Source organism: Lepeophtheirus salmonis, chromosome 2, assembly GCF_016086655.4.
Source record: "Lepeophtheirus salmonis chromosome 2, UVic_Lsal_1.4, whole genome shotgun sequence".
NCBI lineage: Eukaryota > Metazoa > Arthropoda > Copepoda > Siphonostomatoida > Caligidae > Lepeophtheirus > Lepeophtheirus salmonis.
Window position 1 is genome coordinate 1869181 of NC_052132.2, and position 19651 is coordinate 1888831.

Consider the following 19651-nt stretch of genomic DNA (forward strand, 5'->3'; position numbering starts at 1 on the left):
ATAGGATCATAGTGCAAGTTGATTTCGAAGATTTTTTTTGGTCATCGATAAAGTGTTGTAAAGGTGTACATGTATACTTCAAACGCTTTTTAGATAGTATTCTGCTTGGTCAGTTCAGTTGTAAATTATCTTGTGTGGAGTAAATATGTCTCAAAGAAAAAATTAGCCATATCTTTACTTTTTACTACCTGAAAGAGAAAAACGTGTTATTTCTATAATTTATTGTGACTGGCGATTAAAAATGGATCACTTATGTAAATGTCAAGTGACAGAGATCGAGTTCGAAAGCCAAAGAAGCGACCCAGACAGTGGCAAATCCATGATTGACTTCCACGAAGGTTTTGCTGGGGGTGTGATGGATTTTCCCGGGAATAATCTACTATGAGCTGCTCCCCTACTGCAAAGCCCAATTCTACCCTCTACCATGAATAACTAGACCGTTTGAAGCAGGTGATCTAACAGAAGCGGCTAGCATTGGTGAATATGAGAGGAATTGTGTTTTATCAGGACAACTCATATAATATAATTGATGATGCATCAGAAGCTCGGCGTGCTCGGGTGGGAAGTTCTTATGCATCAACCCTACAGTCTGAGCCTAGTACTATGTGACTACCAACTGTTCCTATCTATGGCCAACGCGCTTGCTGGTACAAATGTGGCCTCAATTGTCGGAAATAGAAACAAGAGATTCTACCGTAAAGCAAAATGAAGTTGGATTCTCGTTGACAACAATTTATTGAACAGAACGGGGCATACTTGGCTTATATCGGATGATTGGTACACTTCTTATAAAGTATACGAAATTACATTTTAACCAACCTATTATATTACTTATTTGTGAAATAACTATAGATCCGGTCGCCATGATGTTTGAGGTCATTAAAAGACACCCAGAATGCTCCTACCGAATTTTTAATGCTTTTAACTGAAGAATAGTCTATTCTCAAACTTGTTCGACTTCTGCCCAGAATCCTTGGCCAACATTAACACGGTATTCTTACAATTTCTAGCCAATAGTAGCCAGGTAATCCCAAATTTGTGTAAATCTAAATGGACTAATTTGTAAATATTAGCGGGAGGATCAAACCAAAACAAAATAGAAACCATACATGTTCATGTTGTGTTGAGTGACTTAAAGAGCTGTTACGTGTAGTATCATAGTAGACTTAACATGTTTTTCACCGAGTTTTAAATAGTATTCACAATCGTCTCAAAATCAATTAACAACCTCATAGGGGGTCGTGTCCTGCAAGTGGGGAACAACTAATTTAGAGCATAATAAGTAAAAAGTAATGAAAGTACTGAATATCCTTATATTTCATTTAAAGTGATCAATCATCAAAATATGCATTTCTACAATAATGTACATAAGTTTTACTTATGTATCCTTTCCCAACTTTTCAACGATGTGTGCCAGCTTCAGAAAAGTCTTGTCAACAAGATTAGGAACGTACTTTTTAATGCGAGACACTAAATAACTACTCATGCTGACTTTACTCCATGGATTTAAGGGAATTGAAGAATCAAATTTTGGAATAAACTTAACGTGATCAGTATTGATTTTGACCGATATTACATGCAGATTACCTTCTTCCGACTTTCTGAACCTATTTTGTGAGTATAATATTAATAATATGCATATCTAAATTAACTCATAATATGTTCTTACGCTATATGAATATGATTGTACTTGAAAACACCAATCACTTTTCCATTAAAAGGGACGCCAGGTCCCGGAGCAGATGTAATAGTAGTAATCAAACTTGGTAGTGATATTGTTCCTCTCCAACGATTGCCTAATAATTTCTTTACTTTACCAGTTACTTTCATAGAAGAAAAGCCTGTTATTGATAGACTTTTGAAGGAAGATGGAATACCCTTCCTGGTTTTCTAAACCATTTAAAAAATAATAAGATAAAATTTTACCAAATTAGTTATTAGATCACTTACAATTGGATCTGGAACGTTTTTAACTATCATATCAACAAATTCCTCAAACTTATCTTGCATTTCAGTTGTATCGACATCGTCTACTTTATGGTCATTAATTTTGTCATCTTCAATTATCATAATTTTCCTTAGTTTTTTTACGACCAAAGATTCTTCTTCACTCAGTTCTCTAGTATTTAAACTGTCTAATAAAGCGTTTACTCGCATTTTGTCTTTATTTTTCATGGAGGTCTTCAATTCATTATAGAAGCTGACTATTTGTTCCTTTGGTGACTATAATTTAAGAAATTTAAATGATATATAGTAAATCTAAAGTAAATATCTTATAGTAAATAGAAAAACATTTTAAATGTCAACTAATTTGACTCTTGTCTACATTTAAATCTAATTGCAAATCTATTAATTTACTCCAAATATATGTATTCGTTACCTTAAAGGCCACAATATATGTATCGCTCGAGTCATCACTTGACCTGCTTTCATTTGCTGCATCTTCAGGCTGGTCTTCTTCAAGGGATTGTCTAGATTTTCTTAGATTTTTATCATCATCTGAGTCGTTGGCTCTCTCCATATCTCCTCCGGCTCCACCCATACTTCCTTTTATATCCCAATATTTACCACTCATTCCTCCTCCGAATACATCAGCTTGCAAATCCTAAGATTAAGTTGAAGTTTAATAGCTATTAATCGACTTTCATTTAGCTATGTTTTTTATTAGTATATGATATTTAATGATAAAAGAAAGTATATAAATGATATTCATTCTTATTAAAAAGTAGAGATGGGCCCGCACTTGTGGTATTGTACCTGAACATTAATTTAAAGATACATGCATATTATCTACAAAAACAAGTACACAGCGGATAATAACTTGCCAGCAGGAAAATTATAAAAAAATAAATTCGGATCCTCATTTATTAGTAAATGCCCATTTTGACCAAGGAATTTATCATATATTTGTCAATATTGACGAGTGTTATGGAATCATTCTCTTTTTGTACGAGTGATGATTAAGTAAAAAAGTAGTTTATAGTTTTTTTGTGGCGTCATTTTCTGTCTTAATAACACAACATGAAATGCTTACAATTACGTGACATACAAAAGTAAAACATTTGCTTCCCGCATTCCCATTCATAATCGGAGTTATCTAAACCAATTCAAATGACGTCATATATTGATGAAATCATTACCACTTACTTATATAGTTATTGCATAAATACATTATCCATAAGACTGGACATTTTGGAGAGTGCAAGGGAAAGATTGGATTTTTAAAAATAATAACATAATTTATGTAGTTACAGGGTGACTCATATTTATCGTCACTTTTATTAAATTTATATTAGTTATATGGTCATTTATGAAAATTTCTAAAAGCTGTGTATACTACTGAACTTTTTTGGCTCTCAACTTTTAAATTTTGTCTTCATATATTTTTAAGTCGACGATAAGTTGCGTCAGTTTCGTCATAAGGGTTTTTATCCATATTTTCCTCTTAACCCATACACACGATTTTAAACTAAGCTCCTCGAGCTGTCATTATATTTTTGACCTCGAAACTTCAACGTTTCTACTCAGTTGAGATCGTTTGGTCCACTTTGAAGATCCTTGAATATATATATATATATACGAGGTTTACCAGTCCTTCTTGTTTGGCTAACAACCTCTTCATACAACTCTCCATCTTTTTTTTTTCGTTTTTTAATCAGCGTGACGATCTGTATAATTACTTATACAATGTCGGCAATCTTTAAATTTGACTATTGTACTATCAAATCAACAATTCCTTGTTTTTGATGTGTTTGCATTGACATCTTTACTCGGATCAAAAGGATGTGATATAACATTTGAAACTGAGAGGAAATTATGTGGTAAAAACGATTCTTAGAAATTTCAATAAATCATCATTTAATTGATACTTTAAAAAACCAAAAATAAACCTGTAGTATTTTTTTACACATACGTTGTACTCATGTTTTACTTTTTACTATAAATGTGAAGTTATAAATCACAGCATTACTTCTAATGTCATTCTTTACTTTTTTTAAATACAATTTAGATGGTTAAATTAAAAAAAATCAAAGAACATTAACCTTGAAAGGTGATGATTACTGTTTTTTTTATAACAATTTATTTTAAACATAAATTTCTGACATAAATTTTGTTAGACTAACTGATAGTGTCCATCATTGCCTTGGTTTACACTAATAAAGTTTTCTTCACAATACCATTTTTTTTATCTTTAAGATTTGGATTAAGTACAGATCCAATATTTTATTTTTGAGTATGACGACTATGAATGATATCACATGTCAAGTTTAAGTTAAATCCATTTCCTAGTGAAAATTTCTCGTTTATAACGTCATCAAATTTATGAACTAACCCCAAAAACTCCGTTCCATGGGCAAAAATATTCATATCATGACAACACTACTACATACATATATTTTATTTAATTAAAAAAAAACCTCAAATGCATATTTTGTTTAAATATCTTGATTAATGCAAAATGAGGAAAGTGAAGCATTTACTTTAAGTCATGAACAACATCATTCAGGAATGTACCTATAATTAAGTTATACTATTTGCATTTTCCATTATATATAAGTACATCTCATTTAATCGGAAGTCACAAACATGTTCCATAGGATAATCGTTATCATAATAAAAGAATTAACTAGCAAGTTCATTGGAACTTAAGATATTATTCGCTCAAGCCTTGAAATAGGCTTTATGACTCATCTGATTTTTCTAAGAAGTGATGTCATCGCAAAAATTATTTATGGATATATTTAATATATAATGTAAACGTAGAGGTATAAGTAACACAAGTTATTTGGATAGGGTCAACTCTTGATGCAAAATATGTCTGCAAACGTAAAAAAAAAAATAAAAAACTTTCACTTTTGCTAACAAAAATACTGTGAGACTTATTAATTATATATAATTTTTTTACACTACAAGAAAACACATGGTTATAAATATACATAATAGAGATTAGACTCTTTCAATGTAAAGATTATTTTCTTGTTAATTATTTTAATAATTGAATTAATTGAAATGGTTAAAAAAAGATTTTGAAGAATTGGACGGATAAAAAAAATAATTTCTACCAAGACAATCTTTATAGAAAAACCAAGGTGTGGCATAATTATTTATAGGCTTTAAGGTTAATTTACACTGAAAGTCTGTCATTGAAGGAGATAAATTATTTTTATATTATATTTTTAATAAGGAGTCAATTAAAATTTCAATAATTTTGGATCCGTGTTTGGCTATGTGGGGGTAAAAATTGAAGCCTAAATCAACCTTGAGGGATCTCCAAGAAATCGAGATTATAAGAATATTATTATTATTTTTATAAGGAAAATTTGTATATGTAGCTGCTTTGATTTTTCTATTAACAATAATATTTTGAAGAAACTAGAACGAGATGAGACGAAGACTTTTTTTTATATATTCCTTTAATTAGTTAGATGAAGTTGCACTGATTAATTATAAGTTAACATTATAGTACTACAATTACTCAATCTGCCATATAAATTGTCTTTGAAGTCCATATACATATTGTATAGTTTCTTATCTAGGAGGAACGGAGTAGGACACCTACGCAGATTGAGTTCATGGGAATATTTTCTATTGAGTGCGTTGTCCATTGAGCAACGTCTCGCGACCATCACTTATCTCAAAAAACAACCTCTCTAATGTTTAGAATAGGACAATAAGCAAGGACCTATTATATAAATCAACTTTTGTTCATATGTTGCTAACATGATATATCATTTATCTTATTTAAACAATCTGAAATTGCTTGTTCACTGTCATTTGATGCTAGACTCTGATATGAATTTTGAGAAAGATACCCATTATCAATTAATTATTTATTTGACCATAAATAACTCAGAAGCAATAACCCCTCCGGGCACAGCTAATTTTGGTTATCACTTTATAAAAACATCTTATCTCCTAAAATTCCCCAGATAATTTTACAAAATGTTGATTCAAATTGAAAAGAGCAGAAAGGCGTTTTATATTCGTCATAGCCGCTATGAATGTGACTGGGATTTCAATATAGGTTATTATTTTTTTAAATAATAGATGGTCAAATAATTTTCAAAAAGTAAGAGAACATGTGTTGATATAAATACATATATTGATGTTGAGGATTTAAAAAAAAAGATAACTGACCCTACAACACCGAATAGGGAAAGTCATACTCAAAATTTTCTGATTTTTAGAAATTGGAATCCTTCTTTATTTTTAGGAACATAAATTTTATATTGTTTTTTTGAAAATTGATGAAAAAATTATATGAATGTTCTTTCTGACGTATAGAAATAAAATGAATGATTTTTTACATATAACATATCTGAAATTAGATTGTTAATTTTAAAAAAACAACAAGTAGTTTATTGCTTTATCGATGAAGGAATACGTATGCAACGCTGGAACGTCATAAATAAGAAATTCCCTTTTTATGTTTAATGACCCCTTGCCTATAGACTACTAATTGTATTCATGAAGTTTTTGAGCAATTTTTTTTTGAATAATGAATTCCAAAGGTCATGTATTAAACATAAAATTATAATATTTATACTTTAATATATCATGGGATAACTGAATTAAGGATGAAGCCTCGATTTGAAATGTACAATCAAAACTTTTAACGTTTTTTTTTATTATTTTAATTTAACTTTTGTTTATTTTCTTACAAATAAATCACTAATAATAAGTAACTTAAGCAAATTTTTTTTTTTTTCAAACTGCTTTAAATAAAAGGATTTAATTGGCTTGCCATTACACATGTTGATTGTGTCTTAATGCAATGTGCATGATAAAAAAAAATAAGAAACGAACAAACCTGGTTTTCACTTATTTGATCGTCTTCCATCATTTTCATATACTTTCCGTAATCTCCTCCAAAATCACCCATTCCACTCTCCCGATAACCGAATGATCTACTGTTTCTTCTTTGATTTGATCCCTGATCTCTTTTAGACTGACTTGTATACTTGTCCCAGCTACTTCTATAAGTTAAAAATAATTATATACATATTTTAGTAATAAGCTATTTATAATATTTGTGATTATAATTCATCTTTTTTTCAAATGATTGTAAGATAAACTATTATATAATATAATCTAAATTAATGTGTCAACTTATTAATCAAAAATATATATGTCAGTACATCTTATCGGCTATATAACGTCGTTATTTTTCGCGTATCTCGCAACCTTTCCTCAATAAAAAAAATACTTGTAGGCCAAAAATTATTTTGTAGTTTGCAATTAATCTCAGATATAAAATTATTATCTAATAATTGTTAGAAATTGTTCACGTCAGAACAAGATATAATCCAATTTCCACCAAACTTTCAAGATGAAAAGAAGCAGAAAAAATCGAGAACAGAATAGAAATGCTGGATAAATTTTTATAATTGTGGGGTAACATGGTGCTGTTTTTACTTTTTTAATAAATAAATAAGTATCAATTAATTGTAATTATACTAATGCTCTGTATTTGTTTGTTTTTTTTATTAAAGAGATGTTGGACTTTTTTATGGGAAAAACAAACATAACTCGACAAATCTCTTCTTTTGGCTAAATCAATTAATAGTTGTTATTTAAATGAGTGATTATATCATTTGCCTAAAAATAGTTATTATTATTATTACTTTTGATCAATGAGACATATAATTTTAAGCATATCTCAACCCCCAAAATGGATTGATGTATTCATGAAATGAAAGTAATAATTAAAAAAACAGGTTTGAATAAAGTGATGTCTTCCCATATTTTGAATTGATAAATATGATATACATATACAAACCAGGGTTGATGTGTGAGACCTAGAATCGGTCCTTGAAGACATCTAAAAGGAATTACTTTTAATAATATTACATCAAATTATCAATTAAACTTATAACTTTAAGCATTTTTCATGCATGGAAACCGTTTGCTATTATTCTTAATTTTGGTTGGTTTAATTTAAGTTTTAAATGTTCCTACATAAATTGATTCATGATGAGGCCATTTAGGAAAAAGTTTTCTACTCCTGGTTATCTTTATTGTAACCTGGCAACCTTTCATCCAAAAATAAGGGACAAAATCCGTTGTTAGTTACTCAATTCTTCCCAACTATGGATATATTATTCAATAGCCCTAAGTAGTCGTTCACAGATTAACGACAGCTAATTTGAATTCAACTAATCAATGTTAAGAATCCTCAACTCCTCCTGGAAGATGGAAAAAAAAAGTTTCTGCGCTGGGTTCGAACTCATCATTAAAATTGAGGACGGGACTTCAAAATTTTGAAACTTCTACATCCCTAAAAAAACATTATATAAAGAACTCACCGTGTGCAGAGGATTTCCCTGAGGAAATGTCAGTGCAGAATATGGCCTGCAATCAAAATATACTTATAATGATTCGTCTACTGATCTATGCCATCTGCAGATGGATCTGACCCATCCATAGATAGTTTTCTCATCTGCAGATGTAGGATATTAAAATAACCCAAACTGAACTTAAAAGATATATGATATTTTGTTGGATAACCATGGGACCTTAAATCAGGTTCAAAACTAACACTGCTACTTAAAAAAGAAAAGAAAAAAAAACACCTATAGAATCGCCTATGATCCTGGACAATGAGTTGACAAGTATGAACTTGGGACTCGGGCTGGACTAAAAACCGCCACTACCGCTTAGTGAAACATAAAGGACTCCTTCTAATGTCCCCTATACTGTTTATAGCGGCAGCTTCGACGACCGCTATCAAAGTTCAACATTTTTTTGTAGATAGAAAACTGTCTACAGATATTTATAGGAGTCAATCCCATCTGTATATGACACAGATCGGCAGATGAATTACTATAAATACATATAGTATGATTGTGGACAATATTCTGTATATATTCTTTATATAATGTTTTTATTAGTGATGTAGCAGTTTCACAATTTTGACGTCCTGCCTCTATCTAAATGATGCGTCCGAATGAATCACTACATATATAGTATAATTGCAGGAAATTTTCTGCACTTGGCAAATTTCCTGCAAGCAATTTGCATGGATGAAAATCTTCCTAGAACCGTTTATGATATTTATTCATCATATTGTATAACTTAACATGATTTTGTATTATCAATTTTTAATCAATCTACAAGTAAATCAGTTGGCAAATTTCAATATTTTATCAATTATAATTATTGGATGTGTTATTACTCCTTATTTGTAAATTACATGATAAACATAAATCCTAATTGGTCTCTCTTTAACTACTTCTAACAAGTACTAAATAAATATCAGTTATTACGTGAATACGTTATGCCATGTGATGCAGCAGTAGCAATTACATTTGTTTTACTTATTTGACAAATAATTTTTGACATTTTGAAAATAAATATCCATTTACTAAATACAAATTAGAGTCAATTTATATAATATTTAGGATGTAAGTATTTTTTTTAAAGATACCTTTGATCCAAATCATTGTTCAACACGTTAGTCACATAATGATTCTTCATTCTATATTGTTTTACATATTAATAGTCGTGTATGAATATACAAGTATGTACTTGCCTTAACATTCTTTAAATGGTGATGGAAAGATACATGAACAAGTTTGGGATGGTATTTAAAATAGATTTGAACTAAAAAGTATAATCCATTATAATAGAGCGTTTTCGACGACGCCATAAATTGCATCATAATTGAAGGAGACGTAATTTAAAGGGACTCAAAGTTGATATTCTTAATTATTAAATGAACTCATTTCCAATAAACCTTGATAAAACTCCATACAATGGTTTAAGTATAAAAAAGATTTAGCCCCTGCATTGAATACTACTTTATCCCAATAAAATTTGTATAACATCAAAGTAATAGATACTAAAAATCCCTAATAATGGTTAGATTTGTACAATTTTTTTTTTTTTGATTGATTGAGGACAAGAAAAGTAGGATAAAAAAGGGGTTTCCTTATTATAATGCTTCGTTGATTAGGCTCCAAAATGTACGACATCAAAATTGTGACGTCACGTGTGAACGCCCGGTAAGATGTAAAATAGCCTTCGTGCTTATAACTGTTAACCCCTCTTTTATTTCATTCAAATCCAAATGATATTTATTCCCAAAGAGTGATTAGTTGTACTGAAGATTGGCAAGAAAAATAAGTCGCCATCTAAATCAAAAAATAGTTGTTTTTTAAATAATTATATGATAATGGAAAAAAATATTACGTAATTTTCGAACACAAAATATTTAAGGAATGATATTAAACATCATATTTTATCAATGTCTTCAATGTAGTTAAATGTAAAATGAAGTAGTATAATAAATCAATTGATTAAAATTATTGTCAGAAAATGATGATCCTTTCTTATTTGTACTTTTATTAAAAGTGCAAGAATATAACTACATTACAAAATTACTTCATAAATCAGAAATAGTGACAAAGGCTTAGGTTGGAAATTTTGTAGAGCGCAGGGATAAGAGGTGAGTGAGACTGGAATATTACCTTTAAATAAATCAATGATAATTAATAACCTTGGTAAAATTAGATGAGTGTTCTATAACTTTGGGGGTAGATATATTATAGGAAGCATATCTACCCTTGTCTGACGAGAAAATATACCAAATTTTACTGGAAAACAACAAACGCAGGTATAAAAATTTATCTTTCAATTTTAATGGATTGAAGATCAAATTGGTATGGAGTGTAGTTTAGTTAAATTTTCTATGAATCAGTGCTATTTCTACTCCTAATATTCAATGGAATATTAAAACTTGTGGGGATAGTAATATTTAAATGGAATGTTTCACCAATAGAAAAATCATAAATCAAATGTTGATCTTTCGAGAATATTTTCAAAATGATAGAATTTCCCGAAAATTTTTTGGAATATTGAAAAATTTCCAACTACTGTTTTTCTCTATATATAGGCAGTATATGTGTCTATAAAATAAAACCGATGCAGAGGCACCTACACCTACTATGAGGCGCTTATATCAAAGGATGGCAACTGAACTCCTGCAGTAGTATTTAGACATCCCAACATTAATATGAACATTTTACCAATAAGACACTTATTTTGACCTTAGTAATTGTTACATATGATACTGTAAGCATGAGTTAATAAATGGAATACGTATTTACCATTATTTGACACGTGATAATTATAAATATGGAATAGTAGTTGAAAAAAGTAATATTAAATTTTGTGGAATGTAGATCAGGGGTCATCAACAAATGGATCCTGAAGAACGTTTGAATCTTCATTTTTTTTATTGATCATCAATCGAAAGATAGTTTATTTTATAAGTGTCTTATGTGCATAATAACAAAAAGACAAATGAATATTTCATAAAAGAAGCTTTGTATTTCAGGCCCGTCGAAGTGGTAAATGGAGGGGATTTAGGGGCGAATTTATCTCTTCAAATAACTACATACATATAATATAAACTTATAAAAATATCTTATCTAGAAAAAAAACTTGCGGCCATGTAAAATATGACCATTGCGTCATTAATGATTTAGAAAGATGAAATGAATACCATGGTGCAAATGTTTTTTAACTTGAAACCAGTCCGTGGCACCAAAAAAGTTGCTGACCCTGGTTGTTGTAGAGGATAGATTGTTTTAAAATTCATCAAACAAGACATTTTCAACAGTGTGCACCAAATGGGTGTTGGAAAATTCAGAAAACTTTAATTTATTCGATTTTGAACCAAATTATGTAAAAAGAAATAAACTTACAAAAAATCGACCATTGCCTGAACCACATTTTCAGAGACTTTTTTAAAAAGACTATTCATACAGAATAAAATAATTCCCACTTTCCATCCAATCTACCTCTTCCATAATCATCGTTGGAGTAAATAAATAATAAAAGCGCATAAAAAACAATACTTGAAACCTCGATATTAATTTGAAAATTTGTGATACCTCAAAACTACATCATAGATGTTTGTCTAAAAAAATGGTTGCAGGAAGTATATGATAAATAAGAATCTACACAGAAAGTAGATTGAAAATATTATACATACACGATCTTACATTGATATTCTGATTATCTGGGGTGGATAAGCACCCCATAAAATAACGGAGAGGTGATAACACTTTGTTTCTTATTTAATATTCCACCAATAAAAAACTATTTTCATTATCGATATAGGTGCATTGTTACATATATATATTGATAGCAGTAAAAAGTAATGAAAGGTGATGAATGTAATTAGGTATATAACTGTTTTCAACATTTAATTTATTTATATTACTTTCTATTTTGTGATATAATAATCCTCAAATTCCTCCATAAAAAGTTTCAAACTTGCATTGATTGCATCAACTGCTTATCCAATTTTTGTTATTACCTTTGTATGTATATATATTCAAAAATAATGGCCAAAGTCACAAATAAAAAAAAATTTAATAGGGTGTTTTATCACAATTTATTTATTTGCAAATACTTCATTTGAACAAACTACTCTGGAAAAAGTGATAGTTTTTAATTTATGCGTATTTTGTATGGCAATTAATTTGCAATGATCCTATTCTATAGTATTACAAGACTATTAATTTAATTAAACTTGTTGACCTGAAATTTTGTATTTAGTCTATTATTACTAATTTTAACAAATATTGAAAGAATAAACTAAATTGAAGGTAAGTTAATTAATCAAATAAAAATTATCTAACTTATAGCATGTAATAAATATGGTATTTTTCTGCCAAATACTAATATTTCTTATATGTATAAGACATGTTGCAAAAAAATATATTTTAATTAGGTATAACAAATAATATGAATCATAAAATATTTCAGGTCAAGGCTTTAAAAACGAAATGAAATCATGAATTTTATTAAATTCTCAAACGTGAATCATAAAATTACCTAATTTTTGAACGTTTTTATGCAGATTTACCGCATGATGCTTCTATCATATTATTTGATTACTCCATTTTTTACAAATTACTTATAAATAGATGTACAATAAATATGAACAATTTTAATCCTAAATAAAACGTTTAAAATCTTGTAGACATTGCATCAATAGACCTCTTTAAATTTGATTTTTTTTATCAAACATATAAACTGATATCATTCCCACTCTCCAGGGTATAAAGTAACTAACTATAAAAATAACTTTGATTTTGAAAATTCAATATGCCTTCCATAAGAGCCATTTAGCTTTATAGTTGAAGTTTTTTTACATTACTACAAAATTTAAGATAACTTGACTTTGTTTTAATTGTAGCTATCAGAGACTGCTGTTACTGCATTAAAAGGGATACCAAATGAAAAGTACTAAACTTTTCTTGAGTATAAAGGTAAACAAATTAATATTTGACTATTATTAATGCACGAACATACATATTTTTATACATAGAATGGATGACGTCTTATGATAAATAGTTTTATTTCAAAAATGTTACTCATAATTCACCTGTATAATGAGAAGACACTTATAAAAATTTAAATGACAATGCACACTTCAAACTAATATCTATGACTACTCACATGTTACACATGTTAGGTCATGACAAATCGTTTGAAGAGAAGTTTGGTCTAAGAAAAGCCTCTGAGAACCAAGAGAAGGTAGAATAGTGTTATAAGCGAATTATGTAGTAGCAGAAGTAGGAGAAATTTCAAGGGATTAAGACTCAGAGAACAGTAAGGCTCTGCTACTAGTGAAGACTCAGAATATACAGAGACAACACCCGGATGTTCATTAAAACTAAGTAAAATACGCTTACACTTTCAACGTAGAGATTTGTTGTACTGAAAATCCTCTGTCCCTATCCGACATCAACTGCTAATCCAATAATTTTAATGACCTATGTATGTATGTATTCAAAACTAATGGCCAAACTAGCAAATAAAATTTAACCCTCCTTTTTAGACTTGTTTTCTTAACTTCACTGCCACATATTCTAATGGGAGGATTGAAATATCTATATTAGCATTCAAACCACTTTTTAATTCCCATGGCAAATCAAAGTCAATTTCAATCAACCAATTATACTAATCAACCCATTGTAGGCTCTGAAATTCCAACTAAAGTAACCAAAACTGATATTCACAATAAAATAATAAAAATTGATCAATCTTATTTTAAAGGGGACATATTGGGCCCAATATAAGTATTTTAAAATAAATAAAGTTTATAAAATACAGTGAACATTCTTGGGTGCCTCAGCTCATCCCACAAATTTGAATACAATGCCTATAATTGACTCAAATATGTTTATGAAATTTCAGAAGGTATGCAAGTTTAAATTTGAAAAAATGGTGTTTTCATTTTCTTTATTAATGTTGACACAGCACACATCTCATTTAGCTTTTTAAAATTATGCATGAACAATCATTATCATAACTTTTTTATTTTTTATTCTGCCCAGCATGAAATCTATTGTTTGAGGGGGAAAATATTCCTCTCGTAAAATAAGACCATTTTACGTACATACATCAATATTCTAAGATCTATTTTTGGATGATCACGTAAGGATTTTACATATAATTTGAAGGAATTAAGATTTATCTATACTTTCTTAATAAATTTAAATGAACAAATATGTCGGTACTTATTAAAAATACAAATTACAAATTATTTTTTAGATATACAAAATTGTCTTTTTAAAAAACGTTCATATGCAATTATTTCGCTTAGACTTTAAATTAGGTAATGATTAAAAAAGTATACAAAGTTAAAAAACACATCGTCACGTTCTACATCAGTAATAAAAATCTATAATATGTGTCATAGTTAATGGTTTTTGTTTTTGTTTTTTAAAGTCATTACGATAGCATAACTTTTACTAAATTCATGAGCATTTCATCTTTTTAATTCAGCATTTAAAAGAAAACTAAGATGTATGATACATATCAAATTTGTCATTGTGAGGTTATTTTTAAAATATGCTTAATATCACTATTATTTACTGGAGCTGTAAATAATATCTCCTGTCGGTAAGCTTAAAAAAAAGAATCCAAAAAATAACAAGGTAACCCTACACAATTTGAAGAATGTTTAGGAAGAAGATTAGCTTGGCTGTCATTATATTTCATAACATCAGATACAAGCAGCTATCAGAGAAAGGAAATAGAAACGAAGCCCACTCCATATCTAGCAAAGTAGATAGACATTAATAACTGTGATATCCATCTCTAATAATTTTTTTCTGAGTCCAATTACAATTATAACTAGAACTGAGAATATTTTCTAAAATACGGTGTGCGTAAAATTCACACCTGAGATAGTGTTATAAAAAATATGTTAACTTTGAGAGACGACATATCTACTGACATAGAGCAATAAAACTATAGTGCTCTTTGTTTGCTATACGTCAGAATTTTCAATGAGAGAAATAATTAATAAGCTGTTAATTAGGCTTTTTTTAGGGGGAGGATAGATGACGCTATTTTATTAAATTCACCTCATTTTTAGTTAGGACCAACTTTCAAAAGTCAGCAGTCCAAATTTCATGACACTTTAGTTCGCCAATTATTGAGCAAAGTGAGACGTTACTTTCGTTATTTTCAAAACAACTGATCAAAAACAATTTTGTAATTTTAATTTTATACTACATCTTAATGGGAAAAAATACCGTTTAAGTTAAGCATTGGCTTGAAAAGTGTCATTTGAATTCCGCTCCACAAAGCGAATAAGAAAATAAATAATAATAATAATTTTTACTTTAGAAAAAAAAACCCGTGTTTTCTTTGTTAAGGCCGGGACTTTTCACCCCATGACTATGGTTGAGAAAAAAAATTATACATATGATTACATTTAAGCAAATACATTTCTTATGTAGTCAAGAATATATCATCATCATCCATTATAGTACTATATTGTTTTTTGTTTTAGTCTACATTATATCTATGTAAACATGCAATAATTTACAGTATTAATGTACTCGTATGTATATGATACGTTTGCATAATATACATATTTAGCAATAAAATTAGTGGTTTTAATTAGGCTATCATATCTATTTATGATACCTACTACTTCTTTTAATTCCCATTTAGATTTAAAAAAAAAAAAAAATTCTAGACACTGAGGCTATTTACAAAATGTTACTCATAATAAATATGACGCCTTAATTTCTTGGTGGGCGGGTAATATTGAACAAATACTTGTTTATATAGTTACGTATCTATGTAATTAATAGAATTTGATATTTTTTGAAACATCAGTTTCTTCCTAGGGGTATATGTATATTCACACTAGAGGCTTAAACTTCTGATGTTGTGTATTTCATATTTTATATCCCACTTATATGTAAATTCTTACTTTATCATATACTTCCTGCAGCCAATTTTTTAAGAAAGTATTTTATTATGTAGTTTGTGAGGGATCAATACATTATCGAGTTTTGAAAGAATGTTTTTTATGAGTTCTTATTATATACCTATATACTCCAACGATTGATGTTAAAAAGGGATAATTTTTTGTTAATAATTTAAATTATTTATATATGATATATTCTTGACATCAGTGATTCCCAATGGAGGCTTTGTAGTGATTTGTCTAAAGCTCCACAATGTTATTAAAGATCATCAATAAATTGTCTTGTGTATTTTCTAACAGTAATAGTAATCAAAATAAGAAATGTCTTTTCTATTAAAAAATGCCATAAAAAGTCATTACTTTAAAGTCTACAATATTTTCTGTCTCTCAGCTAGTGTTAAATCGGTCCTAGGACTGATTTCTAATCAGTCTCCCCCCCCCCCTTTCCAGAACATTTCTCATTGGGCCAATATTTTTTAGCATTCATCAGTCCTAAGATCCGATTAGTCGATTTTTCAGGCTTAACTATCTTTTTATTTTCTTAACTCTTAGCTAGGATTGGATGATGAATGATAGCTAGAACGTATAATACTTTGTCTTTAATCTGTTGTAGTTGCCATAAAAGACCGATCAGGACCGGTCCTACAACTGAAAAAATTATTTAAGACTAGACTAATAGGCGTGCAGTCGTTTTATTTTTTATTTTATTTTTTCAATACATATCTAATCTCAGTAAATATATCGCCTCTCAATGTTACCTCATTCATTATCATAGGTGGAATTTTACCTTCATCTGGATTTTGATAATTTTCACATATCTATAAATGTTTTTGTGAGGATTTGAAGGAAATAAAGTTAAAAAGGAGTAGTTATTTAAGCAAACGCGCTCACTGAATGTGTAATGATTAGTGATGAATCAGTCCTAGGACTAATTGCCCAATCAGTCTTCCCCTCCCCTTTTCTGTCTTTTTTTTTTATTGATGGATCTTTTTTAATATTCAACGGTCCTAAGGACTGATACCTTAGTCCTTCAATCCTACGATCCTAGCTATCTTTATAGCTATTATTCACTCATAGCTAGGATTGAATAATATAAAAACGAAGAAAATAGTAAATGATAGCTAGAACGTATAATAATAAGTTCTAGCCACACACTTCCTACTTTAAATTTCAGCTATCTTGTCTCTTCAAAGAAGTTATGTTGAATAGCTGAAAGGACATGTGTAGTAATTACATCTTTTCAGCTGTTAAAAGACGGATAAGGACTGGTCCTAGGACTGACAAATTGTATGAGGACGGAACTGATAGGAATGCAGTCTTTTGAGCTTTTTAGAACGATCCAAAACTAATAATGATTAATGAAATATTCATTTTATCTTATCTAGCAATTATATTCTTATTGTTCGTTCGGAATTTGTATGGTCAACAACATTTATAAGCATTTAGTTACTGTTGATAGAAGGATATAAAATAAAGGAATTGATAGTAATATCATTTTTCTTTACTACTCTGTTTTATTCACTTAATATCAAAGCTGATTCTGCTTGTATCATTGGGTATGTATACCCACCAGTTTTAACTTTATTGATTATATAATGAGTCATCGCATTTACACCCATTCATTTGAGTATGTTGAAATATTATTGGTTGATTGATTTTTGCATTATCTTTACTTGAGTAGGATGAAAGTAACCACGAAACAATTAAATCTATATGCATATATTTATTTAAATATATGGATATTCATGAGATTAAATTCGCCTGTAATCGTACCTTTTTTTATCAGATGGAACCCCAAAAAATCTCAGTGTTTTGCGGCGCACAATTTTGTCGTTTCCATTTCGTTTGGTTGTAAAAGATCTTTTACCTAATCCCGGGATCATTCTGGAATAGACAGATAACATAAATAAATTGAGCTGTTAAGTCATAATAAATCTAATTATTTAAGTATTTTAAAACACATATTACGAAGTGAACCCTTACTAAATTTTATTCTGAAAAAAAAACTTCAGAATAGTTTAATTTTATATCATTATAAATAAAATTGACTAAAAGTATTGTATGAAGAAAAACTTATTTTTAAATAGAATAAGCTATTTAGTTGTTATTTTTTTATCATATTTTTCTATGGATGGGTTTGCTACTCTCGCCTTCAAATTTTTTTGTACTTGCAACCTTTCCTCCAAAAGGAAACCAAAAAATGACTCTAACTATGTTGGTAGTTGGCCAATTCTTCCCAACTTTGGAACTATTATTTAATAGTTGTTGAGGGATGTTTAGAGCTTAGGAAGAAAAGAAAAAAGAAAAAGGAAATTCGTCAGCTGACGACAAAAATAAAGAAATTTTCGCTTGTTTGTGAGATAACTCCGTGTGTTATTTCTGAAGAAAATGAACGAAGTTGTGGACATATATTTGGATTATTACTGCGGTTTTAAAAAAACAAAGAGAGGAAACGAACCTCTAAATATTCAGTTGATATCCAAAGGAATATAAAAATAAATTGCTAAAATAACTTCTAAATACATATATGAAAAATTTTTACAAATAAAATAAGTTGTTAATTCTTTTAATAAATTTATTTACCCATCTCCCATTCCTGGAAATGATCTAAGGCTCAAAGAGTCTCCGAAACCTCCTCTGCTTTTGAGATTGTCTTTTGTATCACTTCTACCAGGTTTGAAACTGCGAGTATCCAGCATATTCATATACTGTCCAAAATCTCCGCCAAAACCTCCCATTTCTCTACTTTCTTTCTCCGTATCGGACTGAACTCCTTGGAACAGAACAAATGATAGCAATAATGATTTGAAGGATGGCATGACCATCTTTCTTGTACAAATGGTATCACTCTGTCAACTATTCTAATTTTTATGTCAGATTCGTCTTATATATAATGCATTTATATATTAGTATTACAGGTGTGTTACATTGTAATAAATATATATTCAATTTTTACAGCTGTTGGGATGATATCTGAAACTTTTAATCCACCTTTTTTAATCTTTATAGCATTGACTCTTGAATTTTCCACTTGAATGATAATAAAATGCATTATGTAACCTGTTCTATTTATATTTGACTTACGATTTAAGTTTTCTCCATTTTAAACTTGCTAACAAAGCTGGAGAATCGGACTACAGTGGCACTTGATAAACTCCATACTTCAGACTCTACTCGAAAATTAAATTAGAGGCTAAAGAATCGGCACGGACTCAAGCATAAAGACTTGATCTTGCATCCCACTTTAAGCCTCATTAACCTGCACACTAAGAATCGACTCAGACTTGAAATTAAAATGTTTAGAGTCCGCTTAGGATACATTTACGAACTTAAAGGCCGCTTAGGGGGGAGGAGTAAGGACTAAAACCTCTTCTATCTTCGTTCAAGAAGGGAAGGTTAGCTTAA

General features: G+C 29.3%; 1 protein-coding gene across 1 annotated transcript; it reads right to left on the bottom strand.

The window, feature by feature from the left end:
• Nucleotides 1-1299: 1299 nt before the first annotated feature.
• Nucleotides 1300-19124, bottom strand: LOC121132613 (uncharacterized). The gene is made up of 7 exons (XM_040728040.2): nt 18830-19124; nt 18020-18130; nt 6812-6977; nt 2381-2605; nt 1951-2223; nt 1670-1890; nt 1300-1607 (listed from the first exon to the last, which is right to left on the bottom strand). The coding sequence occupies exons 1-7, from the start codon at nt 19069-19071 to the stop codon at nt 1379-1381; spliced, it is 1467 nt and encodes a 488-aa protein (XP_040583974.1). The 5' UTR covers nt 19072-19124; the 3' UTR covers nt 1300-1378.
• Nucleotides 19125-19651: the final 527 nt, after the last annotated feature.